Consider the following 24136-nt stretch of genomic DNA (forward strand, 5'->3'; position numbering starts at 1 on the left):
TACAAAATCAACACACAAAAATCAGTAGCATTTCTTTTTTCCAATAGTGAACATGCAGAAAGAGAAATCAAGAAAGCCTGCCCATTTACAATAGCCACCAAAAAAATAAAATACTTAGGAATTGAGTTAACCAAGGAGGTGAAAAATCTCTATAATGAGAACTACAAACCACTGCTGAGAGAAATTAGAGAGGATACAAGAAGATGGAAAGATATCCCATGCTCTTGGATTGGAAGAATCAACATAGTGAAAATGTCCATACTACCCAAAGTGATATACAAATTCAATGCAATCCCCATCAAAATTCCAAAGACATTTTTCTCAGAAATGGAAAAAACTATCCAGACATTTATATGGAACAATAAAAGACCACGCATAGCCAAAGCAATGCTGAGCACAAAAAATAAAGCTGGAGGCATAACACTACCTGACTTTAAGCTATACTACAAAGCTATAATAACCAAAACAGTATGGTCCTGGCATAAAAACAGACACACTGACCAATGGAATAGAATAGAGAATCCAGAAATCAACCCACATACTTACTGTCAGCTGATCTTTGACAAAGGCACCAAGCCTATTCACTGGGGAAGGGACTGCCTCTTCAGCAAATGGTGCTGGGATAACTGGATATCCATATGCAGGAGAATGAAACTAGATCCATACCTCTCGCCGTATACTAAAATCAACTCAAAATGGATTAAGGATTTAAATATACATCCTGAAACAATAAAACTTCTTAAAGAAAACATAGGAGAAACACTTCAGGAAATAGGACTGGGCACAGACTTCATGAATACGACCCCAAAAGCACGGGCAACCAAAGGAAAAATAAACAAATGGGATTATATCAAACTAAAAAGCTTCTGCACAGCAAAAGAAACAATTAACAGAGTGAAAAGACAACCAACAGAATGGGAGAAAATATATATCTGAAAAAGGATTAATATCCAGAATATATAAGGAACTCAAACAACTGTACAAGAAGAAAACAAGCAACCCAATTAAAAAATGGGCAAAAGAGCTAAATAGGCATTTCTCTAAGGAAGATATCCAAATGGCTAACAGACATATGAAAAAATGCTCAACATCACTCTGCATCCGGGAAATGCAAATCAAAACCTCATTGAGATACCATCTAACTCCAGTTAGGATGGCTAAAATCCAAAAGACTCTGAATGATAAATGCTGGCAAGGCTGCGGAGAAAAAGGAACTCTCATACATTGTTGGTGGGACTGCAAAATGGTGCAGCCTCTATGGAAAATGGTATGGAGGTTCCTCAAACAATTGTAGATAGATCTACCATACGACCCAGCTATCCCACTGTTGGGAATATACCCAGAGGAATGGAAATCATCAAGTCGAAGGTATACCTGTTTCCCAATGTTTATCGCAGCACACTTTACAATAGCCAAGAGTTGGAACCAGCCCAAATGCCCATCATCAGATGAGTGGATACAGAAAATGTGGTACATCTACACAATGGAATACTACTCAGCTATAAAAACGAATGAAATACTGCCATTTGCAACAACATGGATGGACCTTGAGAGAATTATATTAAGTGAAACAAGTCAGGCACAGAAAGAGAAATACCACATGTTCTCACTTATTGGTGGGAGCTAAAAATTAATATATAAATTCACACACACACACACACACACACACACACACACACAAAAAAAAAAAACCGGGGGGGGGGGGGAGAAGATATAACAACCACAATTAGTTGAAGTTGATACAACAAGCAAACAGAAAGGACATTGTTGGGGGGGAGGGGGGGAGGGAGAAGGGAGGGAGGTTTTGGTGATGGGGAGCAATAATCAGCCACAATGTATATCGACAAAATAAAATTTAAAAAAAAAAAAAAAAGAAGGAAGGGGAAGAAAAAGTTGGGGGAGAAACTAGGAGGGGGATTTGGTGGACTTTGTTTTTAGGGTGAGAGAGACCTAAGCATGTGAGAAAGCTAGTAGAGAGATGATGAAGTTGGGAACAGGAGAGAAAGGAGATGATGGATAGAGCAAGACCCCTAAAGAAGGCAGTAGCCTTAAACAGGAGAAAAAAATCCCTGCTCTACCTTTTCTTTTTGGAGATTGGAAAGAACGAGGTAAGAATGGGCTTAAACTTGGATAAGTTTACTTCTTATGTTCTTTATTGGGATCCTGCTGTGGGTTAATGTGTCTCCTAAAAGTTCATATATTGGAAACTTGATCCTCATTGTAATAGTGTTAAGAAGGTAGGAAATCCAATTATGGTATTTGAAAGGTGGAGCCTTTAAGAGGTGATTAGATTGTGAGGACTGTACCCTCATGGATGGAATGATCCATTCACAGAGTGATGGGTGTGGTTCTGAGGGCTTTATAAGGAGAGCAAGTGAGAAGGTTAGCTCTCTTGCTCAGGCCATTCTCACCAACAGACACCCTGTTTGCCATAGGACTCTGCAGAGTTCCAACCCAGAAGATGGTCCTCCCCAGATGTATTCCCTGGACTTTGGACATCCCCCAGCCTCTGAGACTATAAGAGATAAATTTCATTTCTTTATAAATTATCCAGTTTCAGGTATTCTGTTATGAGACAGAAACAGAATAATATAGACCCCACAACAAAGACTGCTAGACTGCCAACTAATTTTGCTGTTTAATGTTTGCAAACATGTGGTTTGTGGGGGTTTTATTTTCTCAGCATAGGAAAATAATGAATAGGTCATGAAAATTGTCTTAAAACAACTTTATGTTCAGTTCCTATTTCCTAAAATGGAAAATTGGAGGAAAACAATAACCCTAATGATCCTTTCTACTGAAAATGGTCATGAATGCTATGCAAAATGGAATTTACAATCTCTGTTATTATCAACTGAGATATAAAAAGACACAACTAACAAATGTCCTATATTCTTCAATTAAAAATGTGATCCATAAATTAGGACTAGCTAAAAGTCATTAAGCAGAATTTTAACAAATATGCACTAAGCCATGTATCACTCATTGCAGTGGTTCACAAATATCTTCAGGCAGTAAAGTACCAGGAAGACTGAAATTAAGCAGAAATGATTTTTCCAACTAAAAAGATAGCTGTATTATTTGATATGACATTATTAAATTGCACTCACGAGCATACATGGTTTAAAGGAAAGAAAGAAAACCAAGAGACGGTATAACATGTGTGAAGGTAGACCAGATAATGTTTTAAGGAAGAAGTTGTTAAAAGCTGCTATTGTGTTACATAAGATAAAGACTGAACTTAGCAATCAGGAAGTTGCTGGTAATTGTAAACTGTTGTGAGCAGTTTCACTTGAGGGGCAGAAGCACAAGCTAGACTGTAATGGGTTTATTGTAAGTAGAAAGATGCTGAAGAATAGAACATAGATGACTTTTGCAAGAAACTAGGTTATGTATGGAAGAAAGAAAGGTGACAAGGAGAGCAGAATACAAGTCCAAGGATGCCTCCATCAGTGATGTTTACCAGAGTCTTGGGCACATGGCATGAGAGTGTATGCATGCATTCTTTCATTAATTTATTAAAAAAAATTATTGAGCACCTAATACATGTCAGACATTGTTCTAAGATCAGGTAAATGAGAAGTGAGCAAGATAAAAATCACTGCTCACATCTCTAGTGGTAGAAGACAGAAAAACAAAACTACCATCACCACCACCACCACACAAACACACACACACATGCACGCTTCTGCACACAAATATAAGATAATGATAAATAGTATGTAGACAATTAAAATAGAGTTATGTGAATAAGAGTCACTGGTGGTGACTTAGATTAGTTGTTGGGGGAAACCCTCATCAGGATGGTCATTTCTTATAAGATAAAACCAGGTATATGATGACTGGGGAAATACCATTTTAGGCATAAGGCATAGGGAACAGGTAGTGCAAAGCTCTAAGGTAGGAAACAAGCTTACTACATTTGAGGATGTGAAAAAATATCTGTAAACTTGGAAGTATAGTAGGTGAAAGAAGAGTGAAAGAAGAAGAGATTCTAGAGGGTGGGGAAGGACCAGATCATTTGAGGTGATCAGGAGAACAGTGGATTTATTTTAAGGGAAATGGGAAGCCAGTGAAAGGTTTGAAGCTAATGGAAGGTGCTCAATAACTAGTTGGTGACTATTAGCAGGGGCTGTGATGATAAAAAAATAATCCACCCCCAAAATAATAAATGCTCTTAAAAAGTTATTTATCTGTGCCCATAAATTTATTTATATTTGTTTATGCAAATATATAAGACAATTTATCTTTGAGGCAAGATTTCTAAATTCATTAATGAGAAGGGAAATATGGTATGTTTATTCTACTAAAATAAGAGACTTCATTGGCTTGAATCCTATGCAAACAGACAAGATGAACCAGGAATTAATGATAAGGCAGGCTGATGAGAACCAAATTAACAGGGATATCTAGTTATTGGAACTTGACTTGATTGGTATTGATACAAGCAGAGACTTCCCCACAGGAAGGGCCATCTGTATCCCCACAACACTTCTGGCTTCTCCTTAGAAGTACAGAACACGGGCCGAGCCTGTGGCGCACTCGGGAGAGTGCGGCGCTGGGAGCGCAGCGACGCTCCCGCCGCAGGTTCGGATCCTATATAGGACTGGCCGGTGCACTCACTGGCTGAGTGCCGGTCACGACAAAGACAAAAAAAAAAAAAAAAAAAAGAAGTACAGAACACAAGGGAAGTCACACTACTACACAACTCTCCACGGGTTCATTCCCATGACCTCCTCTCAGAGTAAAGGCCACCTTTATTTAATACTGCTACTTGTTTCCTTCCCCAGTGCTCCTAATCTCCCTTCCCCTACTCTATTTTTTATTTATTTTTTACAGCACTCATCACCTCCGAGTGTACTAGATTGTTTGTTTATTATGTTTATTCCCTGCATCTCCACTGCTGAATGTAAACTGCATGAGGGAAGGGATCTTTGTTTAGTCCACTACATATTCCTATGTCAAGGACTAGAATGGGGGTCAGCAAACTATGGCCCATACACCAAATCTGGCCTACTGTCTGTTTTCATACGGCTCACAAAGTAAGAATGGCTCTTATATTTTTAAACGGTTAAAATAATAATAATAATGGTAAAAAAAGACACTACTTTGTAACATGTGAAGATTATAAATTTCAGTGTCTATAAATAAAGTTTTATTGGAACATGGCCATGCACATTAATTTATGGACTGATTATCTATGGCTAATTTCATGCTACAAAGGCAGAGTTGTGACAGAGACCATATGGGCTGCCAAGCTAAAATATTTACTATCTGGCTCTTCATAGAAAGTTTGCTGACTCCTGACCTAGAACAAATAAATAGGCGGTGAATGAGTAGATGTTGAAGACTTCAAAATTTTAGAGAGTGGAAATGAGTTATGCAGCCAATAAAGGTATATAAAGTAGGTACACACACTGAAAATTTCTGCTGACTAAGGATATGAAGCAGTTTTATGGAATCACTCTTAATTTAGTAATTTTATTGCCTAAGTTTGAGGAAATAACAGGTAGTTCTATGTATTTATCCCTTAGTAGGAATCATTCATTCAAAAAGGTTATTGGGTTCCTACTATGGGCAAAAGCATTGTAATAGGTAACTGTGAGGAATAGAGAGTTAAATGAGAATTCTAAAACATATGAAAGAGTAAATATGGTAAAGATCTTAAAAGTGCCAGGGAGGACAGGGCTTACCAAGTGGAGTTAAGTGTGCACCAAGTACACATTTCCTATTAAAGAACTATAGTAGTATAATTTTTTTTCTGAGATGCTATTAGAACAGAGTCTGAAAGAACAAATCATATCTTTCTGCTATAGAATAAATCTTTGATGAGTTTTTTTCTTTAGTTTTTAAAGAATTAAATGTTTTTAAAATCAATAACATACATGTGGCACAAAATTCAAAAGATACTAAAGATACAGTGAAAAGTGTGCCTCCCACTTCTGTTCTCAGTCACTCAGTTCCCCTCCTCAGAGGTAATTGCTGTTACCAGTTTCTTGTTTTTTGCTGGAGATTGTCCAGGCATATACAAGGACATGGACATGTATGTGCTATATATATATATACACAATGCAAGGATATATATTTGGTCTATTCAAAGACAAAGCATGGAAGGAAGGGATTTCAAGGACTGGGGGCAATCAAAAGCAAAACCGACTAAATCTTTCAAAGAGCCAGATGACATGGTAAAATTCAGTTACCTGTTGCATTTTGGGATTCTGTTAGTCTTGGCTCTACTATTAAACTAGGTATGTTACTTCGGTCAAATTACTTAAATGGTCTTTGCTTCATTTTACTCATATGTAAAATGGTGATAATAATAGTAACAGTGCTCCCTCATAACACTGTTGTGAGACATACTCGAAACATATTCATCTTACATAACCTATCAGTAAAATGTGACCAGGTGACCACTTCCTCCTTCAAATACTTTCTTCATTTAGCTTCCCAGACAACATGCTCTCTTGTTTTTCTTCTACCTCACTGTTTCTTCTCCAGTCCCCTTTGCTGGTTCCTATCCATCTCTTTGCCCTCTTACATTGTAGTGCTCCAAGGCTCAGTCCTGAGACTGGTTCTCTTCTCTGTCTAATCCGATCTAACTTGCTCTCATCTAATCTCAGAGATTGCCCTAGCCACTCTAAATTTTCTGTTTTCAGCCTTGATCTCTCTCAATTCTAGGCTAGTACATCTCTACTAGAATGTCTAACAGGCATCTCAAATTTATCAGCACCGCACTCTCCCTTTTTTTTTTTTTTTTTTTTTTTTTTTTTAAAGATGACCGGTAAGGGGATCTTAACCCTTGACTTGGTGTTGTCAGCACCACACTCAACCAGTGAGCGAACCGGCCATCCGTATATGGGATCCGAACCCAGGGCCTTGGTGTTATCAGCACCGCACTCTCCCGAGTGAGCCACGGGCCGGCCCTCAAATTTAGTTAGTTAAAATAAAACCTTGCTCTTCTTCCCCAACCCTAAATATGCTCCTTCCACTCATCTCATTAACAGCAACTCTATCCTTTTAGTTGCTTAAGCCAAAAATCAACAACCTTGACTTGTTTCTTGTACATAACTCTCATCCAGCCCACCAGGAAAGTTTGTTGGCTCTGCAAAATACATTCACTTCTTTCTACTGCACACTACTATCCAGGTCTGACCATTCACCTCTCATGCAGATGATTACAAGAACCTCACAACTGGTCTCCTTGCTTCTATCCCTGCCCTTCTGCAGCCTATTTTTAATATAGGGTGATCATTTTAGTATGTAAATCAGAACATATAACTCCTCAGCTCAAAACCCTCTAATTAGCTTCTCATTTCACTTGGAGTAAAATCCATAAACTTTACAATGGCCTACAATTTGCATCCTCCCACCTGTCTGACCTCATCTCCCACTACTTTTTCTTATTACAAGCCTGTCACACTAGCCTTTTCATTGTTCTCTGAAAAACCCAAACTTCCACCTCAGAGCTTTGCACGAGCTATTCTGTCTGGATCACTCTTCCCTCAGAACATACTGCACTCCATCCACCTCCTTCAAGTTTTGGCACAAATGTCATCTTCTTAATAAGGCTTTCCTGACTGCCCTATTTAAAACTGTTAGCGCTCTCCAATCGGTACCCCCTACCCTGCTTCACTATCATTTTTTTTTTTGAAATTAAAAAATCCAACCAACCAACCAAAAATTCCATGGCACTTACCGCAACTAACATACTACATATTTTACTTATTTGTTTGATCTATCCACCCCCAACTCCAGCTCCCGGGTAAGGATACAGTAAGCTCTGTGAGGGTAGAGATTTTGTCTGTTTTTGTTCACTGCTGTATCCTAGCACCCGGAACACAGCCAGGCATACAGTAGCTCAGTAAATGTTAATAATTGAATAATGAGGTAATGCATATGTAAAGTACATGGTCCACAGTAAGCATCCAATAAATTTTAGCTACTGTTAATAATAATATGGATACTTTGGGAAACTATTAATTTTTTATGTCATTAAGATAAAACCTATAAAATCATGCTTTGACATATCAAGAAGTTTGAATAAATAATACTTAGTTTTCTTAGTGTCTCCCCCACTTCACACTGAGTGTGGCATATACCCTGGCAAAATGAGGAAGGAATTAGTAACGCAAAGAGAAAAGGAACTCAGTCTTATGGTACCAGGGATAAAGAGATCCTTCTCAATGAACATTTTGAAAACATGTTTCATATTGACACTTCTTATTTTATTTTGAAAGTAATTTCAAATATATAGCCTCACTGTTCATTTATGCCCCTGGATGAAGTGCAAACATTTGGATGTTCAATCATCTGAATAATGTCACTAGTTAAAAACTTCCATTATTACTAATAAAAATAGCAACAGTAGTTATATTGTGCTATGAAATGCTAAACTGTTTCACAATAATTAATTAGTAAATGACATGACAAATGCTATCTACATACTCTCATTTTAATAAACTATCATGTACTAGGACTTAATAGGAATGAAATCAGCCTAGATCTTACCTAATTAGAGAACATTTCTGTATTAGAATACAGTACTGAAAACTCAATAATGGTTTTCAGTGGGCAAGTTTTCATACTATGATCTAACAAAAATCTTTAAGCTATTTAAAGTGTTAGAAATATAAATTTGTGACTCAATTCTTCTGCCTTGGAGCATGTCTTTATTTTTAATTAACAGTTAAGGTCCAATTTAAAGCAAAATGTGTCAACTGATTAGCTCTATGTTCAGGGTTCTGTCATATGAGCCTGAACTGCTGACAAAAAGTTAATGCAAAAGAATGAATATAGTTTTTTAGGTCAAAAAATTTATCTAGAGACTTTGGCCCAATAGATACCAAACAAACTACTTATGAAAGCAGGTCTGTTTTTTTTTTTGGTTTGTTACAGGCATTTAAATAATCTGTATTTGTAGGGTGATATCTTGGAGATTACTTTACTATCAAAATATAGAAGTAATAACCTGGTAGATAGCATTACCTATGAAAGGTCCATCCCATCTGCTATTCTTGCTGAAAGCTTTTCATGCACCAGTAAACTCAGTAAATATCAAAAGATAAAGCATAAGCCTACCACGCCACGGATTTACTCCTAATGTCTCCTCAAAGTGCAGCCCGATGCAACGATTACAAATGATTTTCTTCTAATGTCATTTTACATAACCCTTTTTTCTGCATGAGTAGTTAGTGCGGAATGAATGAATGAATGCCATTAAAACAGTTAATCATTATCTGGGACACTGGCCTTACTCTCTTCACTACTAGGAATCTCCATGACAAAGGCCAAGAGATCAAAATGCTAGAGCTGCCTCAGTGTCCTTTTTCTAACAGTAATTTTTTATGCAAATGAACCTGCTGGGCATCTCCCTCTGTGACCTTGAGCTGCCCTTATCTAAAGTGACTTTGATCCAATGAGGGCTTGCATCTAGTTGAGGCTCATTACTATATAGGATATGCAATCAATTTCACTAATTAAAGGGAATTTTCTACTCTTGTGAATGCAAAACGGATTTATTTTTATAATCATACATATGCTTAAAGATTAGACTATGTTTTTATTTATTAATCCAATTTGTCATATGAACATATATTAAAAAGCAAATACATTAAATACTTGAGGTAAATGTATTCACAATCAAATATAACATTGAAAAAGTAGAGCTTAGCTCCAATCTTTCTGAACAAGTCACATTTGTACATATACCTCTTAAATTGATAATTTTCATTTTTGAAAACAACCTTATTCTCTCAAAATATTTCCAAATCTATTTATTCTTTCAATAAACTCACTAATAGTACAAACCTTTCCCAATATTCATGTATTTAAATAATCCAACCCAAGTAATCAAATAGGATTTTTCAAGAAAATGTTACCCCAAACCAAAAGCTTGCCATCATATTCAAAGTCTATTTATTAGCTGAGGTAACCTAATAGCACCAGTGTGACTATTGAGCAGAAAAAAAGGTTGAATTTAAAATACACTTTTTTTTCCTGTTTAAAGATACTGCTTTTTACTACTGGCTACTCTACAGATCAGGTATAGTTTTCTAAATATTTTATTTAGTTTTATAAAGAGTAGGCAGGGAAAGAAGAATGGATGCTCTCCCTTTCCTTTGGTATTGTTTAAAATATAAATGCCAACAGAAACATAATCTGTACATATTCGAGGAGAAAAAAAAAAAACTATCTTGGGCCTAAAGGACTTAAAGGAAGAAATTTAGAAGTTGGGAAAACTGTTTTATAGTGAACTGAACCACAGCGGCGTCTCTGACAAGGCAAAAATGATGATACCGTATTACAAAAGTGCAAAGACACAATGATGCTCTTTCCTCCTTTTAAAGTGTTTTTCTGAGGTGGATCCTCACACCTGGGACCTGAACTCTAGGCCTGTTCCAACAATGGTTTTGGACAAAGCCTTCTGTTTGCAAACCATTTCTGGCAAATATTCACAGTATTACTTCCTTTGAGAAATACTGGGAGGAATTTTCTCCCCAAGCTAAAGGCTTTGGAATTATTTTAAAACAATGCTTCCTTTATTAATTTTTTTGAGCTTTTATTTTTTTCTTAGTGAAAAAAAGACAACTAACTTGCATACCAGTAGATACTGCTATTAATTTCCCCTCTAGTAAAAATGGCATTAAAAGTAATATACACACAATATTTTTATGTGTTAAAAAACTATGTCATGTACCTAACAGACTCCCAATCCACTGGGTAATTCCTTAATTAGGCAGATTTTTGCAACATGTATTATGTACACAACAGACCGGAACGTCTCCTTTGGAGCATTTTCTAGTCTATCGGGTGATTACATCATTAAGCCACACATGCTACGTAGAAAAAATCCTTATGAAAATTCATGAAAAAATGTACAGCACATCATTAGCATGCAGCAGACATGTATGCTTTTGATATTTTCTCTGTTAAAAAAAAACTACATGAAGTAATTAGTTCAGGTCATGAAAACATGAGAAAGGTACCAGACACTGGTGAAAATGAAAATTGCACAAAATTACATTGCTCATGGTTTAGTTGAGAGTAACTTGCTTTATTGGAATATGGATTCTTAAACAGTGTTCATCTGAATTGGAGCACAATAAAGAGTGTTGCTTTATTGATTTGATTATTTCCTATATACACCTAATTTCCTCCCTGCCACTCTTTTGGATACCCTTAAGCTTTACAAACCAATAGGTTGAAAGGTTACAAATGCCCAATGGTAAAACCATTAATTATTCAAGGCCTTGAACTACTGTATATTTGTATACTTATGTCTTCACTTTATGTAATCAAGACTGTAAGGGACTGCACGAGTGTATCTTTCTCAGTAAGTCAAAAACTATGTTAAAGGTAATGTGAATAGATGTAAATTGTTGGTATAACTCGCAATAGTGAAAAGGTTATAGATTTACAACATTAAAACACTAAGCAAAATCTAAAAGACAATATGAGGGGTCTGGAAAGAGTTTGTGGAAAAATTTGTATTATCTTTTCATTCTATTTTTCCGTAAACTTTTTGAAGTATCCTTATATATTAGAAGACTAAAATAAAAGCACAAGTTTTATAAAAAGGAGCTATTAATATTGTTAATTTACAATCTTTCTTTTTGTAAATAAGACACTTCCCCTGACTACATCCAAAACACCCTCAACAACAAAAAAGAAAAACCTCAGTAAGCAGAGAACAATGAATATATGCAAGACAGTAAGGATCATAGTAATTCACTCCCTGAATGCTCCAAATCTTCATGGCTTAAAAAGCATCCCAATTTTCTCTAAAGGTAGTAGCATTTATTCACTGGGCCATAGCTAATTTTACATGGAATGCAAAAATGTTAGTTTAAGTTTAATTTACCACCCTATTTAAATATTTCCAATGTAGCTCTCAAACTGCAGAGCTATCCCTCTGTCTATTTTAATTTTAAAGTAAGTTAGCAAAGGCTTCCTTCTTAATCCCTAGAGACTACCTACATAGTGACACAAACACACAAATTTATGACAGCAACATAAATGCTCTTCTGAAGTAATGTGCAACATTAAGTGAAAATCGTTTCCTGGAAAGATATTATAGGTATCTATATTTTATTTGCCATCTTAAACATATCTGGGTCTTTATGGCCTTATTTTAAAAATGTATTTCCTTTTTATATTTCCTGGTGCAAATGGACTGCATAAATAAGCAATGTGCTATGAGGCTTCAGACCAGCCGATAAAACCTTTCAATTTTCATGCCAGCTTCTTCTTTTGTAATTCAAATCTGCCTGGAAACTGGCAGCTCTGAAAACTGAAACAAGCACTGCCACAAATACCTTGTAATGCTATCGACCTTGTCTGCCCATGCAGTGAGAAAGGGGGATGCGTATGTGTCTGCAGCCATCCAGATAACACAACTCATTTTTTGGGGGGGGTTGGGGGTGGGGTGGGGATAACAGAAGCCAGCCCCAGACTGTGCACCAAGAGCAGTCATTACCAGGCAAGCTGGAGAATAAGTCTCTTCAAAATACACAGTGCATTTAAAAACCATATATGAGGCTGAGCCACTGCTGTCATTACCAATTTTAATTTAGCTCCTTCAGTTTGCCAGCCAGATAAACTCTTTAGTGCTGTTTTTTAATCTATTTGCCACATTTTATGTTTAAGATTATAGTAATATGGACAGGAGAAGGAATCACTTTTAGGGGAAATAAAGAAATAGATCCGCTTATCGGTACCCATCAGAAAGTTCATTAATCAGCCAGGCTTTGTGCCCTCTAAATTGAAAGGTTAAATAATCCTCTCAGGAATATTTCTCGGCCCCTACGCCAATTGTCCGGAGAGGAGCTGCCATTCATAGCACGTGGGATCGGTGACAGGGTATCTTACCACTGTTTGGACTCCAAACAATGATGGACAAATGGCTTGGTTTACAAAGAAACCTTTTAGTACATGGATGGAAAAGAATCACAAGCTTTGATATAGGGTGGAGGGATGAGGAGGGTGTGGAGACTGGATGTAGGGGGAAGGGACAGAAAAGAACACATACATGTATGAATCCATGGATGTTATATGTGAATGTTTATTGGGGTAGACTATAAAACAGAAACCACACTGATGTACATCTTCCAACCATATGAAATGCTTAACATATTCAAATCTGCTTATATATTTTGCATACAAGTGTACACAAGCTCCACTGAAAAATCATAAAAGAGTAGAACCATAGCTTTATTATATTTATTAGCTAATACACAGGGGATCCAAATAGAGCCCAATATTTTCATTTTTTATCATAACTCTACATGACACCTATGTCCCCCTGCCCCCTCCACCACCCCGGCCCATATCCCAACCCTGGTTATTCTACTGAAATACTCTCAACCATCAGTCACAAAGGCAGGGAATTCCACAGCTGCAAGGACCTGTTTAAAGGGGGGAAGTAATGCTCTTTTGCTTTTACAATATGTTCCATCTTAGCCCCTGCTTGTCTTAAAATAAGAAAAAACATGGAATAGGAATGCTCTTTGAAAGAATACAAATTACATGCACTGAGAAAGTGCTTAACTTTGTGTTGCCTTTTTTGCTGGGCCTATATGAGAATATGGTTGGGAATCTGAAGAATTGACCAACCTCCTTCTTATACCACTACATTTCGCTATGAAATCAGGCCGGTTTCTGGCATCCTCCATGTGAAAGCATGAAGTAGTTTTACCTGAAGTGCAAAAAACTGATATGCTATTTTGTTCCATTCCTCATCTTACTTACAAAAGTCCATCATCCCTAGCAGAAAGTATTATAAGTGGTGTGTGTATATATATGTGTGTGTGTGTATATATCTCTGTGTGTGTATTATTTGATCTCATATTATTCTCGTTATTTATACAAGAAGCAAAGATTTATATAATTTCATTTGCTGATGATAAATAACTATATTCAGATGACTGAAGTTATCACTTAAGAATTACACATTTATTAACTTAATATATATTTTTCAAAGTGCTATCGCATCCTATATAGTAACTATTTTATGTAGTCATTTTCATTACGAAAGGAAGTAGTCTAAGTCTTTTTGTGATCTAATCTTAAATGTCATTATAATGATTTTTAGGAAAACCAAAATAAGAAAATAAGTTAAGTTTGCTTTATTGATTAACAGTTATTCACTGACATTTCTGGAAAAGAATAAGTATAAATAATTAGAAAATGAAAACTGAGGTAAATAATTTTGTTAAAAGACACTGCTTGTAGGTATTTTTATTTAACTAACTATAAGAAGGAAATACTGTTAGGAGAAAGAGAGTTAAGAGGTTATTATGAATCTGAGTTTGGGATATCAGTCCAGAGGGCATCTCTACAGGTATGAGGTGACTACGGGTTTGCTGTAGGAGAACTTGCACAGTGTTTAACACATTCTATATGCTAGGTATTGTGTGAAGTACTTAACGTTTATCATCTCATTGCATACTTACAAAAATGCTATAAGGCATTATCCCCATTTTTCAGGTACAGAAACTAAGGATGTTGAAGTTAAATATCTTAATCTCTGTTTGTATATCTAGTACATGAAAAAAATCAGATTCCGAACCAAAATCCAATTCCAAAACTGGCATTCTTTTCCCTATATAATGATACAAAACATTCCCTAGTAATCTCATCAGAAATATGCCCTTTAGGCCCAATTTTATAGCACATTTTTCTAAGGACTTTAGTACAACAAGGAGGAGATGTGATACAACTGCAAACAAAGGAAATGTGAGAGATACTAGAAAGACAAAATTGAGATTTTTATTGTACAACAAAGCTAAAACACAAACCAAAACTTATTCTACCTGAAAGAAATGTGGGGTAAGCCACAAATACATGTAAAGGAACATATTTATGTAAAATGGGTATTTATAGACATGGACATATTACAAAATTATAAAGATGATCTTATAGTCTACCCAATAGATTCAGTTCTATATGATTTTTGAAAAAAAAAATGAAAATAATCTGATATCTTTATTACCAACTGACACACACATGAATTTTGGTTTTTTTTTTTTTTTTTTTTTACAAGACTAATATCAATTTCTGAACACTCATTTTAAATAATTTTTGTTTTTGAACTGTGATCTACCATGTATTGGTGTACTAATTAAGGTGAAGGCCTAATTTAATTCCAAAAATATTAAAAAGAAATTTTTTTTGTTGTTAAATGCTCTTTAAGCATGTAGCATTTTTTTTATATAATATTTTTGATATTTCTTAAAAACCAGATTTGTTGATCTTTGAGGACCATTGTGCCAACCTCAAAATAGCTGAAAGAAAATACTTATACATGTATAAAACCACACAACTCCCATGACATTCTGACATATGGGAATCAAATGACCAATGAATTTCAAGCCTAAAATCTGATTGATTTTAACAATTTGTTAACTTCTAGTCATTGAAGAAATTGGGCTTTTGAAATCTTAAACTTAATTCAACTTAAGTTTATTATTGCAGTTTATACCATAACAGAAAACATAACTGTAGTTCAGAGAGCTTGATCATGTCAACAAGTCAAGGGGTCCTTTCAGGAGTCTTTTACTGCAGACTATTCAAATGATCGACCCAAACCGTTAAAGGGTATGGTTGATTATGCCTGTATACTTAAAGAATTACTGTAACCTACCATGTCTCTCATATGCATGACTATTAAAAAGAATGTATAATACAAATATCATTGGTCTAATATACTTTATCTACATTTATTGTTGCACTGAAATGTCCAGAAAAAGAGTATGACAAGCTCAATTATTTGGAATATATTTCCTTAAGGAATGGCATAAACCACCTGTTCAAAGTTTAAAGTATATACGAACAATAATCACTCGAATATGTTAATTATTCTACATAATACTTCCATGTTCTTTATGTGTAGGTAACATGACAAAGAATAAGCATCACTCAACCTTTCAGATTTTAAAACTACAATTTATTAAATAGTCAGATACCATGCAGTGGTAAACTGAATGAATTTTGAAAATTTTAAGGCTACCTATTTATATTTATATTCATTTTTGTTATAAAGGGGCACTCCTTCAAAGTGCAGAGCTGTAAATAAAAACAAAACAATATAGTTTACTTTGGGATTATATGAATGTATGTGTATTTTAAAGAGAAGAAAGATTTTAAAGTGTCTTATATATATAAAGATTATAAACACTTAGGAATGAACTTTAATTACCCACAACATTTAATTATCAAGAAGAAATTGCCCCTACAATGACTAACTCTAATTCCTTTGTAAGTAAAGGTGAACATACCTGAGGAAGAGAGAAAAAAACATTTGTTATCAGATACGAAAATGAATAACAAGTACTTCTTTAAAATTTTAAAACAGAAGTAAAACTTGAAGCCCATATGATAAAGATGTAAGTCCTAAATGTATTGGTCTTTGTCCCCAGCCACTAAGGGGGAGACAAAAAAACACAGGGACTTTTTCTGTCAAACAGAGAAAGGAAGTAACTGTTTATAGTAGAACTTCAGATTCAATTAATTTATTATTCAGCAACATGGACTATCTAAAAAAGGAACAAAAACCATGATGACCGGTGATTAGGTCAGTAAAGGTATTAGAAGATGGCAAAAGCACAGCTGCTTCTATGTCAAAACATTTCTAATAAATCCTTTCTAAATTGTGTGAATGCTGTATATTTTTCATTGCTTCATTATCTGAAACACTTAAATCTACATTATGATTATCATCATAAAGCACTTGATATTATTTAGATATATTAATGCAAAAAACTCTACTCAATATACACCATATTGATTTTCCATTAAAACCAAATTAATTTTTGCATTAAAATATTGCAAATCGAGTAACTTGAGAATTCTCTCTGAAGGGGTAGACACCTCAATATTTCTTTGAAAAAAAGGAAGAAAATACTAAGGTTCTTCCATGTGCTTCAATAAATATAAATAAATAATGTCCAAATCTTAATCATTTTATTCCACCCCCATTCAAAAATAAATATGTATAGGGGCCGGCCTGTGGCTCACTCCGGAGAGTGCGGTGCTGATAACACCAAGGCCACGGTCCGGATCCCATATAGGGATGGCCAGTTTGCTCACTGGGTGAGCGTGGTGCTGACAACACCAAGTCAAGGGTTAAGATCCCCTTACCGGTCATCTTTTTAAAATAAATAAATAAAAATAAAATAAAATAAATAAATATGTATACACACAATTTCTAAATGTCTGAGGAAACATTATGAGAGGAAAAATAACACAAGAATTTAAAATTCATAATGTTCACTTTTTTCTCCTTTCCTTTACAGAAGCTTTAGAAAATTGCTTTTTGACGATTTGGTAAATTATATTTATTTTTAAATGAATCTCATTTATTAAGATTGATAATTTCGGGTTTCATCTGCTTTGAAATTGCATTTTCCAATTGCTACCATTGTAAGTTCTGGCAAAATGTGGTCTAACATGCTAGTGAAATAAAGATTTTAAAAAATCAGCTGACCTACCCTTTAAATGTAGTAATTATCTCTCACACAAAATTCAGAACACGGCAAGATTGAAATGAAAAATTACTAACAATTTTCAACCTAATTCTTTAAGAACAAGGTATTTAAATAAGTATAAAACTATTCACATAAATTTTCCATTTGAAAAATCTTTAAAAATTTTGGTCACTGTTCAAATGTGTTTTCTATCTTTGTTATCATAGATGGAATATTAGAAAATAAGTCATCAATGCTTATTCAAAAAATTCTTGTTATTCAGATACCGAGTAACTTGAAAGATAAAGCAGTCTGATTTACTTTGTAATACTATCATGGAAAGATGGCCCTGAAGTACTACAAAAGAATTACTGCTTTCTGAATCATCAGAGCACAATTACATTCACCTCAGTAGTGTTTTAGTATTAAGAACATTTTTAGTAAAAATGAAATCTCTGAAAATGTGACAGAGATGTACTGTCTCAATAGCAACATTTGGTCAATCAAAGCATTGAAATAGCAGTTTAGATACCAGACATAGAGGGAAAAACTACAATTTATACAAGAGTATTACTGGTTCTTGGCAAAGTGAATTGAATTACCAAATAAGAGCTTCCAAATGAACTTATAAGTGTTAGTTTATGATGACCTGCATGCTAGGCCTCAAAAAATGGTACAAAGAGAAAGTTGTTTTAAATAACTTTAAAACAGAATGAGAACTAGGCCTCACTCTATTTTGGAATTATTTAACATTTTAAATGACAACATGTATCCAGTTCTATTTTCTTACACACAAACACGCACAAATGAAAACAGAAAGACCTATCACTTGATATCTACTGTGTGGATAGGGTTCTTGTGAGTTTTGCAGTTCTGCTTACGTAGCCAAGGAACTCTCAGAAAAATATCATGGATTCCCAACATACTTCCAGTTAAGAGACAGAGGTATATTTTTTCCATGAAAAGAAAAGATTCCAGACTGAGGCTCACTTTTTAAAACTTTTTACTTCTAATTTTAAGTTATTTAGAAGAAAAACATTCCATTTTAGAATCAGGCAGTTAGAAAACTTTTATTGTTTGCTGAGAGTGGTTATCAAGAAAAAAACCTTGGTATCTACCCTTCTTACATCACAATCCCAAGATAAGGATTTTTGGATAGCTACAGCCTCAGAACCAAATCCATTTTTAAACTTTTTTCTTCTGGACTATAAAATATAGTTCTAAAATTAAAGTTAAACCTGTTCACACTTAGGGGTACCCACTCTGTGGTATGACACAGAATGCTTTAGGGAGTAACATTCTCATTTAGTGTAAAACTCGCATTTCCATACTGTGAAAACACAGAAAATACATTTCTAAATTGATGTTTCCAGGTAAGGAGAGAAAACTGAGTGGCAAAATGAAATAGAATATTGTTAATATGGTCCATAAAATGTACCTGGCCATTCAGTTGGGTCAGGTAAGACTACTGTTAATTACTAGTAAACTTTGGGCATAGATCAGGAAAGGAAGGCAAGGAAACTCATTTTTCTACTGAATTCCCACTTGCCTGAGGACAAATATTTTAATTTTTGAATTGTGAATTCTAGGCATTCCAAACATTATAAAGAAACATTTAAAACTTAATTCTCCTAAAAAAGTTACATTTACTTACTGCTTAAACCTTTAGTTAAAATAAAAGGTAGTAGGGCTGTAATACATTTTAACAATGCACACAAAGACATCCAAGCACAAAATTAAACATAAAAGATGCATTGTCCTTTTTAGTTCTTAACACATACAGCCCCCAAAGAGGAAACTCCTGGTTACTTCTAAAGTAAGTAGATTAAAAGCAAGATTAGCAAAATGTCCAATGCATGTCAAATTATAGCCTGTAGTAGTTAAAAATTCTGTTGGTTGTAAAACTGTTGGTGGCCATATTGGCCTAGGATTTTTAATATAAATGAGACTAGAAAGGACACGAGATGGGGGAAGGGATTTTCCTTCTTGAATAATTAAAAAGGAAAAAAAATTTATCTACAATGAGTTATCTAAAAGATAAAAAAGAATATTCAAAGTTAGGTCTTACCAAAATCTGAAAACATAGGAGAAGTTAAAATACAGGAATGGTGCCATACTATTAAAGATTTTAAAACCTTTCTAAACATTTTTTGAAGGAGGTAAAGATATGAACTATTTGAGGAAATTACATAACTGCTCAACAAAAATAATATTTTTCTTTTTTCCATGCAGTTCTCCAAATCAATAATCTAAAGACATTAAATTATATGACATTTTTATAGCCATTAAAATATATAAAGAAAAATAGATATAAAGTTGTTATGAGTGAGTGTGTGTGTAGTTTTCTTAGCATGCACCCTTTAGATGATGGTCTTAGTTTTTATTAATGTAGTGAAGTCTAGTCAAGTTTGGTTAAAAAGCTATTCTACTAAGATACAAGTTGTTAAAGAGACTTCATTTTATCTCTCGTGGAAATGCTCAAAATAGTGAAAACTTATCTTCTATAACTTTCTTCTTACTTCTGGGTGTGTTTGAATGAATTTTTGATTTGGAACTTTTCACAAGTCCATTTATATCAATCAACTTTACCACCTTTCTTATGTGTTTGAGAAATAATGTTCTTTTTTTTTTTTTTTTTTTTTTAAATAAATTGATCCTTGGATAGACCTTAATTTCTATACTTGCTAAAATTTAAGTTGCTCTGTAAATGACCTTCTAAGTCTTACTGGTTGGGAGGCAGATGAAAGCAACCGAAAAGCTCCCAAATGTAAACATTTCCAAAATGGATATACTAATCAATTTCTCCCCCCAAAAGCGCAGTTTGCTTTGGGTAAAAAAATACACAATTCTGGTTAGAATAAGAAATTAATCAATGATTAAGTGTGGAAAGTTCCAGAGTTTTAAACAGACTGGTCTTAAAGGAATATATAGTAGCAATTCTAACTTAGGATTTATTATTTGGTCATTGCTCTGATTGACGACACATTCATGTGTGAGGGCTACTACGAGTCAATAGATGGCAGTCCACTGCCTAGTAAAAGAGCTGAAGATGACTAAAATCACCATGCATCTTGCTTTTATTCAAGATTGAATGTTGCTTAATTGCATACATTTGGATACTGCCTACAAACTGATAATTTAAATAATTACTTAACTATTTTATTTTAGATGGACTGACATATTCACATGTTTATAAACATACTAGTTTTACATTTATCCTTGCATAGTAAACTCATTATTAATTTAAACTGGATAATCATATACTGTGATGTTTACTTCAATCTTATTTGAAAAATTAACCAGGATTCCAGATTGAGACAAAGAGAGTTTTCAAATTGAATTTGTTATACCTACAGATAAAATATATATTGTAATTCCCCAAAAGGCAAATTCATTTTGTTTTATTTTTTCCTTTTTTTTTTTTACAATTTGTTTCTGAAAAGCTAAAATATTAAACAAGCCTTCAAATATTTCTACTGTTATATTAAAACCAAATTTTACCTTTCAATGATAGTTATATAAAAGAAAATAGGTGCAAATAATGAGAAGAGTGGCTTTAAAACAGTACTTCCCACATATTAAATTTTTAAGATTGGAATTCTCTAAATTAGTGGGAAAGCTAAAAGAAATGCAATGTCAAATCTGTTAGAATATTACTTAATAAAAATAATGATGAAAAATACTGCTATACAGTTACAAAGAGTGGCTCTATGATCCTGAAATATATAACATATGATTAGACTTTAATCAAGTTTAAGCTGTAAGCTTTTCACCACATGATGGTAGGATAAAAAAAAATTGCTACATAATGTATTCAGATGAATTACATCTGTAACACATACGTGTAACCTATGTGGGTGTGTATATATTTTCTGATATAACACTAGAGATTTTAACAAACTCCAATTTGGGATTTGAGGGATAGCTGAGGAATTATAGCTTTCTACTAAAAATATTTAAATAAATTAAAAGGTGATAAAATGTGAAAACAAACCACCTGATATTATTCCTGGTTTTCTGGGCCTGTGACAGATAGATAGTTTGAGTCCATTTATTGATTTACTTTTTATTTCTATAAGAGGAGAGCAATGAGAAGAAAGACACATTTTGCAAAAACCTTACTCATTCTATTTTTACTATCTTTTTATAAATAAAAACTTTTTAATATGCTAAACTTTAAGGAACGACTTTTAACAACTATTAATATTACATAATTGTATAATTAAAAGAATAATTATCTCTTGCTCAGCACAACATATTTACACATTAAAAGAAATGACTGGAAAGGCTATAGTGAATTATTAAAATTATTTAAGCTGAATATTAAAAGTAAACTGACTTCATAATATTGAGGATTAGCTAATTAGATTCTATAGCAAACTATGTTTTCTGCTTCTACCTAGTCTAAAATCACAATAAAAGAAAACCAGTGAATTAAATAACTTAAATGGTACTGAGCAGATGTTTATACATTTTGAACAAGTCAAGAAGGGCTTAAAGTGACAGTTGAATTGTTTCATATGAAAGATACACTAAGGTTTTTCTAGTTTCATTAAAAAATATGTGTAAATATTTCAATGAAGGAAGAAAAATGGAAGATATTGTGAACTGTATACTTATGGACTATGAATAATAAAGCATTTTAAAGAGCTGAATTATTATTATTATTTTTTTATAGCTCTTACTTTTCCTCTTTAATTTAATGAACATAGGCTAGGAAAACTGAGAGATACCATGATGTAATCATTAAATGATGTAAGTAATAAAAAAACAATAAATATCTTTTTTAAGAACAGGAAAATAAAGGATAGGGCAGTGGGCAGGGGAGAAGAGAAAAAATGCATTTTTGCTTTCTCAGTACAAAAACTCTTCAGATGTTTATTATCTTCCAGCAGAAGATGCTTGTCTATATTTTATGGTCAGCAGTTCAGAGAAGGGTAAATAGGCTAGGTCTTGGGGAAAATAAAAAAGGTGTTTCTACTCACTGTTAGGTGATACTGCCTCCAGATTTCTGGGCATGCCTGGAAAATAAAAATATTGATCAGCTGGGAGCATGAAACAAGTACTTTACAGCCTGTTGGTTTTGGCATAACCCAGCATCCACCGGTGTCGGTCACAGGAAAATAAGAAGCTTAACAGAAAAGGTCTGCATTTCAGCTTCAAAAACCTGGCTAGACAGTTTAATTGAATTTTACACTGGTTTAACACACTGCCTGCCATTGTCAGAAAGCCAGTAACAAAGTTTTCTCTCTTTTTCTTTTCAGGTTAGAAGTTTGGGGCACTAAGATTTGATAAAGAGTCATAACTCAGTTAAAGTGATAAATGAACAGCAGTGGTCAAAATCAGTAAGACCAACGCCAAGTACACCTTTTAAAAGAACATTTTGAACTTTGTAGTATGATGGAAAACAATTTAATAGAAACTGCTTTTAAGAAGACCTCACTGTGGTTATATACTTCTGATATGTTGCCGTCTTTTACCTAATCACTTGGTGTTAACTTTCAATATTCTACAAAAACAAGAACAACAACAAAACAACCTCAAGAAACTAAGTCCGTGCCTTTTAAATGTCAAATCTTTCCACATCTACTTTTGTAGAGAAAAAAACAATAAAAACTAAAAAATTTGTAACAGATAAAACTTACTAAAACCAGAATTGGTAACAACAAAAACAAACACACACACACACACAACAGCAGCAACAACAAAAGCCAGAGATTAGGAGATATTTTCTTATGAATACACATACAAATCTTCTTATACCTAATTTCTGACTTTGTTAAGGAGACATTTTTTCTAATCAAGCTCTTTATGAATAGTTTATCAGTTTACCATCTTCTCAGAAAAAGAACTGTTCACAACAGAAAGTATGTTTTGTATAACTATCCCATGTCAACGATTTTAATAAATTAAGCCACATAAATGCCAATCAAATGCCAATTTAAAAATGACTGAGTTTATAGCTTTTATTGATAAATATATGTATATGTATATGCACATGCACACATATATACAAGGGTACCTCCAAAAGTTCATGGAAAGGTTTGTATTATCTTTTAATTCTATTTTCCCATGAACTTTTTGAAGTAACCTCATACATACAGATGCATGCCTAGAACTAGTTTAGGACCTTTTCATACCCTTACAAACTTTGACATATACTTTGAAACAACTCTTTTCTTGATTTGTCATTCCTCTTTCATTTATTTTTCAGAGTAGTGATAAAACTAATGAAGATAATTCACACAATCTGAAAATATACTGAGTATGGTAATAATTCCGCAAATAACTTTTGAATGGCAAAATCTCTATTGATTATACCACCAAAAGTGATTAGACCAAAAAAGAGTAGATATATTCCAACTACACTGAAAAATTTTATCCATTATGTATTTTAAGTTTAACCATCCTACGTAATTTTCTAGAAAAAGTTTTGTAAATTAGACTCTAGTGGTCACCTTCCCAGTTTTAATGTCATATTCATGGAAACTAAAGCATCTGAATAAAAAAAGCCACTTATACACATGATTTCTGCATGAACAAACTGATCAAAAGAAAACTATTTTTATAAAGTAAAAAGTAGCATCAGAAGGCAAAGATCATGTTAGTACCAAATGATAACCACATACTTATAGGTTACAAAAGTTCTTAAGAATATATATATGTAAAAAATA

The 24136-nt window shown here is 33.8% G+C and overlaps 1 protein-coding gene across 3 annotated transcripts in view; it reads right to left on the reverse strand.

Moving 5' to 3' along the window:
• ZCCHC7 (zinc finger CCHC-type containing 7) overlaps positions 1 to 24136 on the reverse strand; it is a 267332-nt gene that overhangs the window by 14664 nt on the left and 228532 nt on the right. For all 3 annotated transcript variants that reach the window (XM_063082279.1, XM_063082280.1, XM_063082278.1), the window contains one exon: positions 22448 to 22483. In XM_063082279.1, the coding sequence (XP_062938349.1) occupies positions 22448 to 22483 (36 nt within the window). The remainder of the gene's footprint in view (positions 1 to 22447; positions 22484 to 24136) is intronic.

The sequence above is a fragment of the Cynocephalus volans genome, chromosome 17, assembly GCF_027409185.1.
Source record: "Cynocephalus volans isolate mCynVol1 chromosome 17, mCynVol1.pri, whole genome shotgun sequence".
Taxonomy (NCBI): Eukaryota; Metazoa; Chordata; class Mammalia; order Dermoptera; family Cynocephalidae; genus Cynocephalus; species Cynocephalus volans.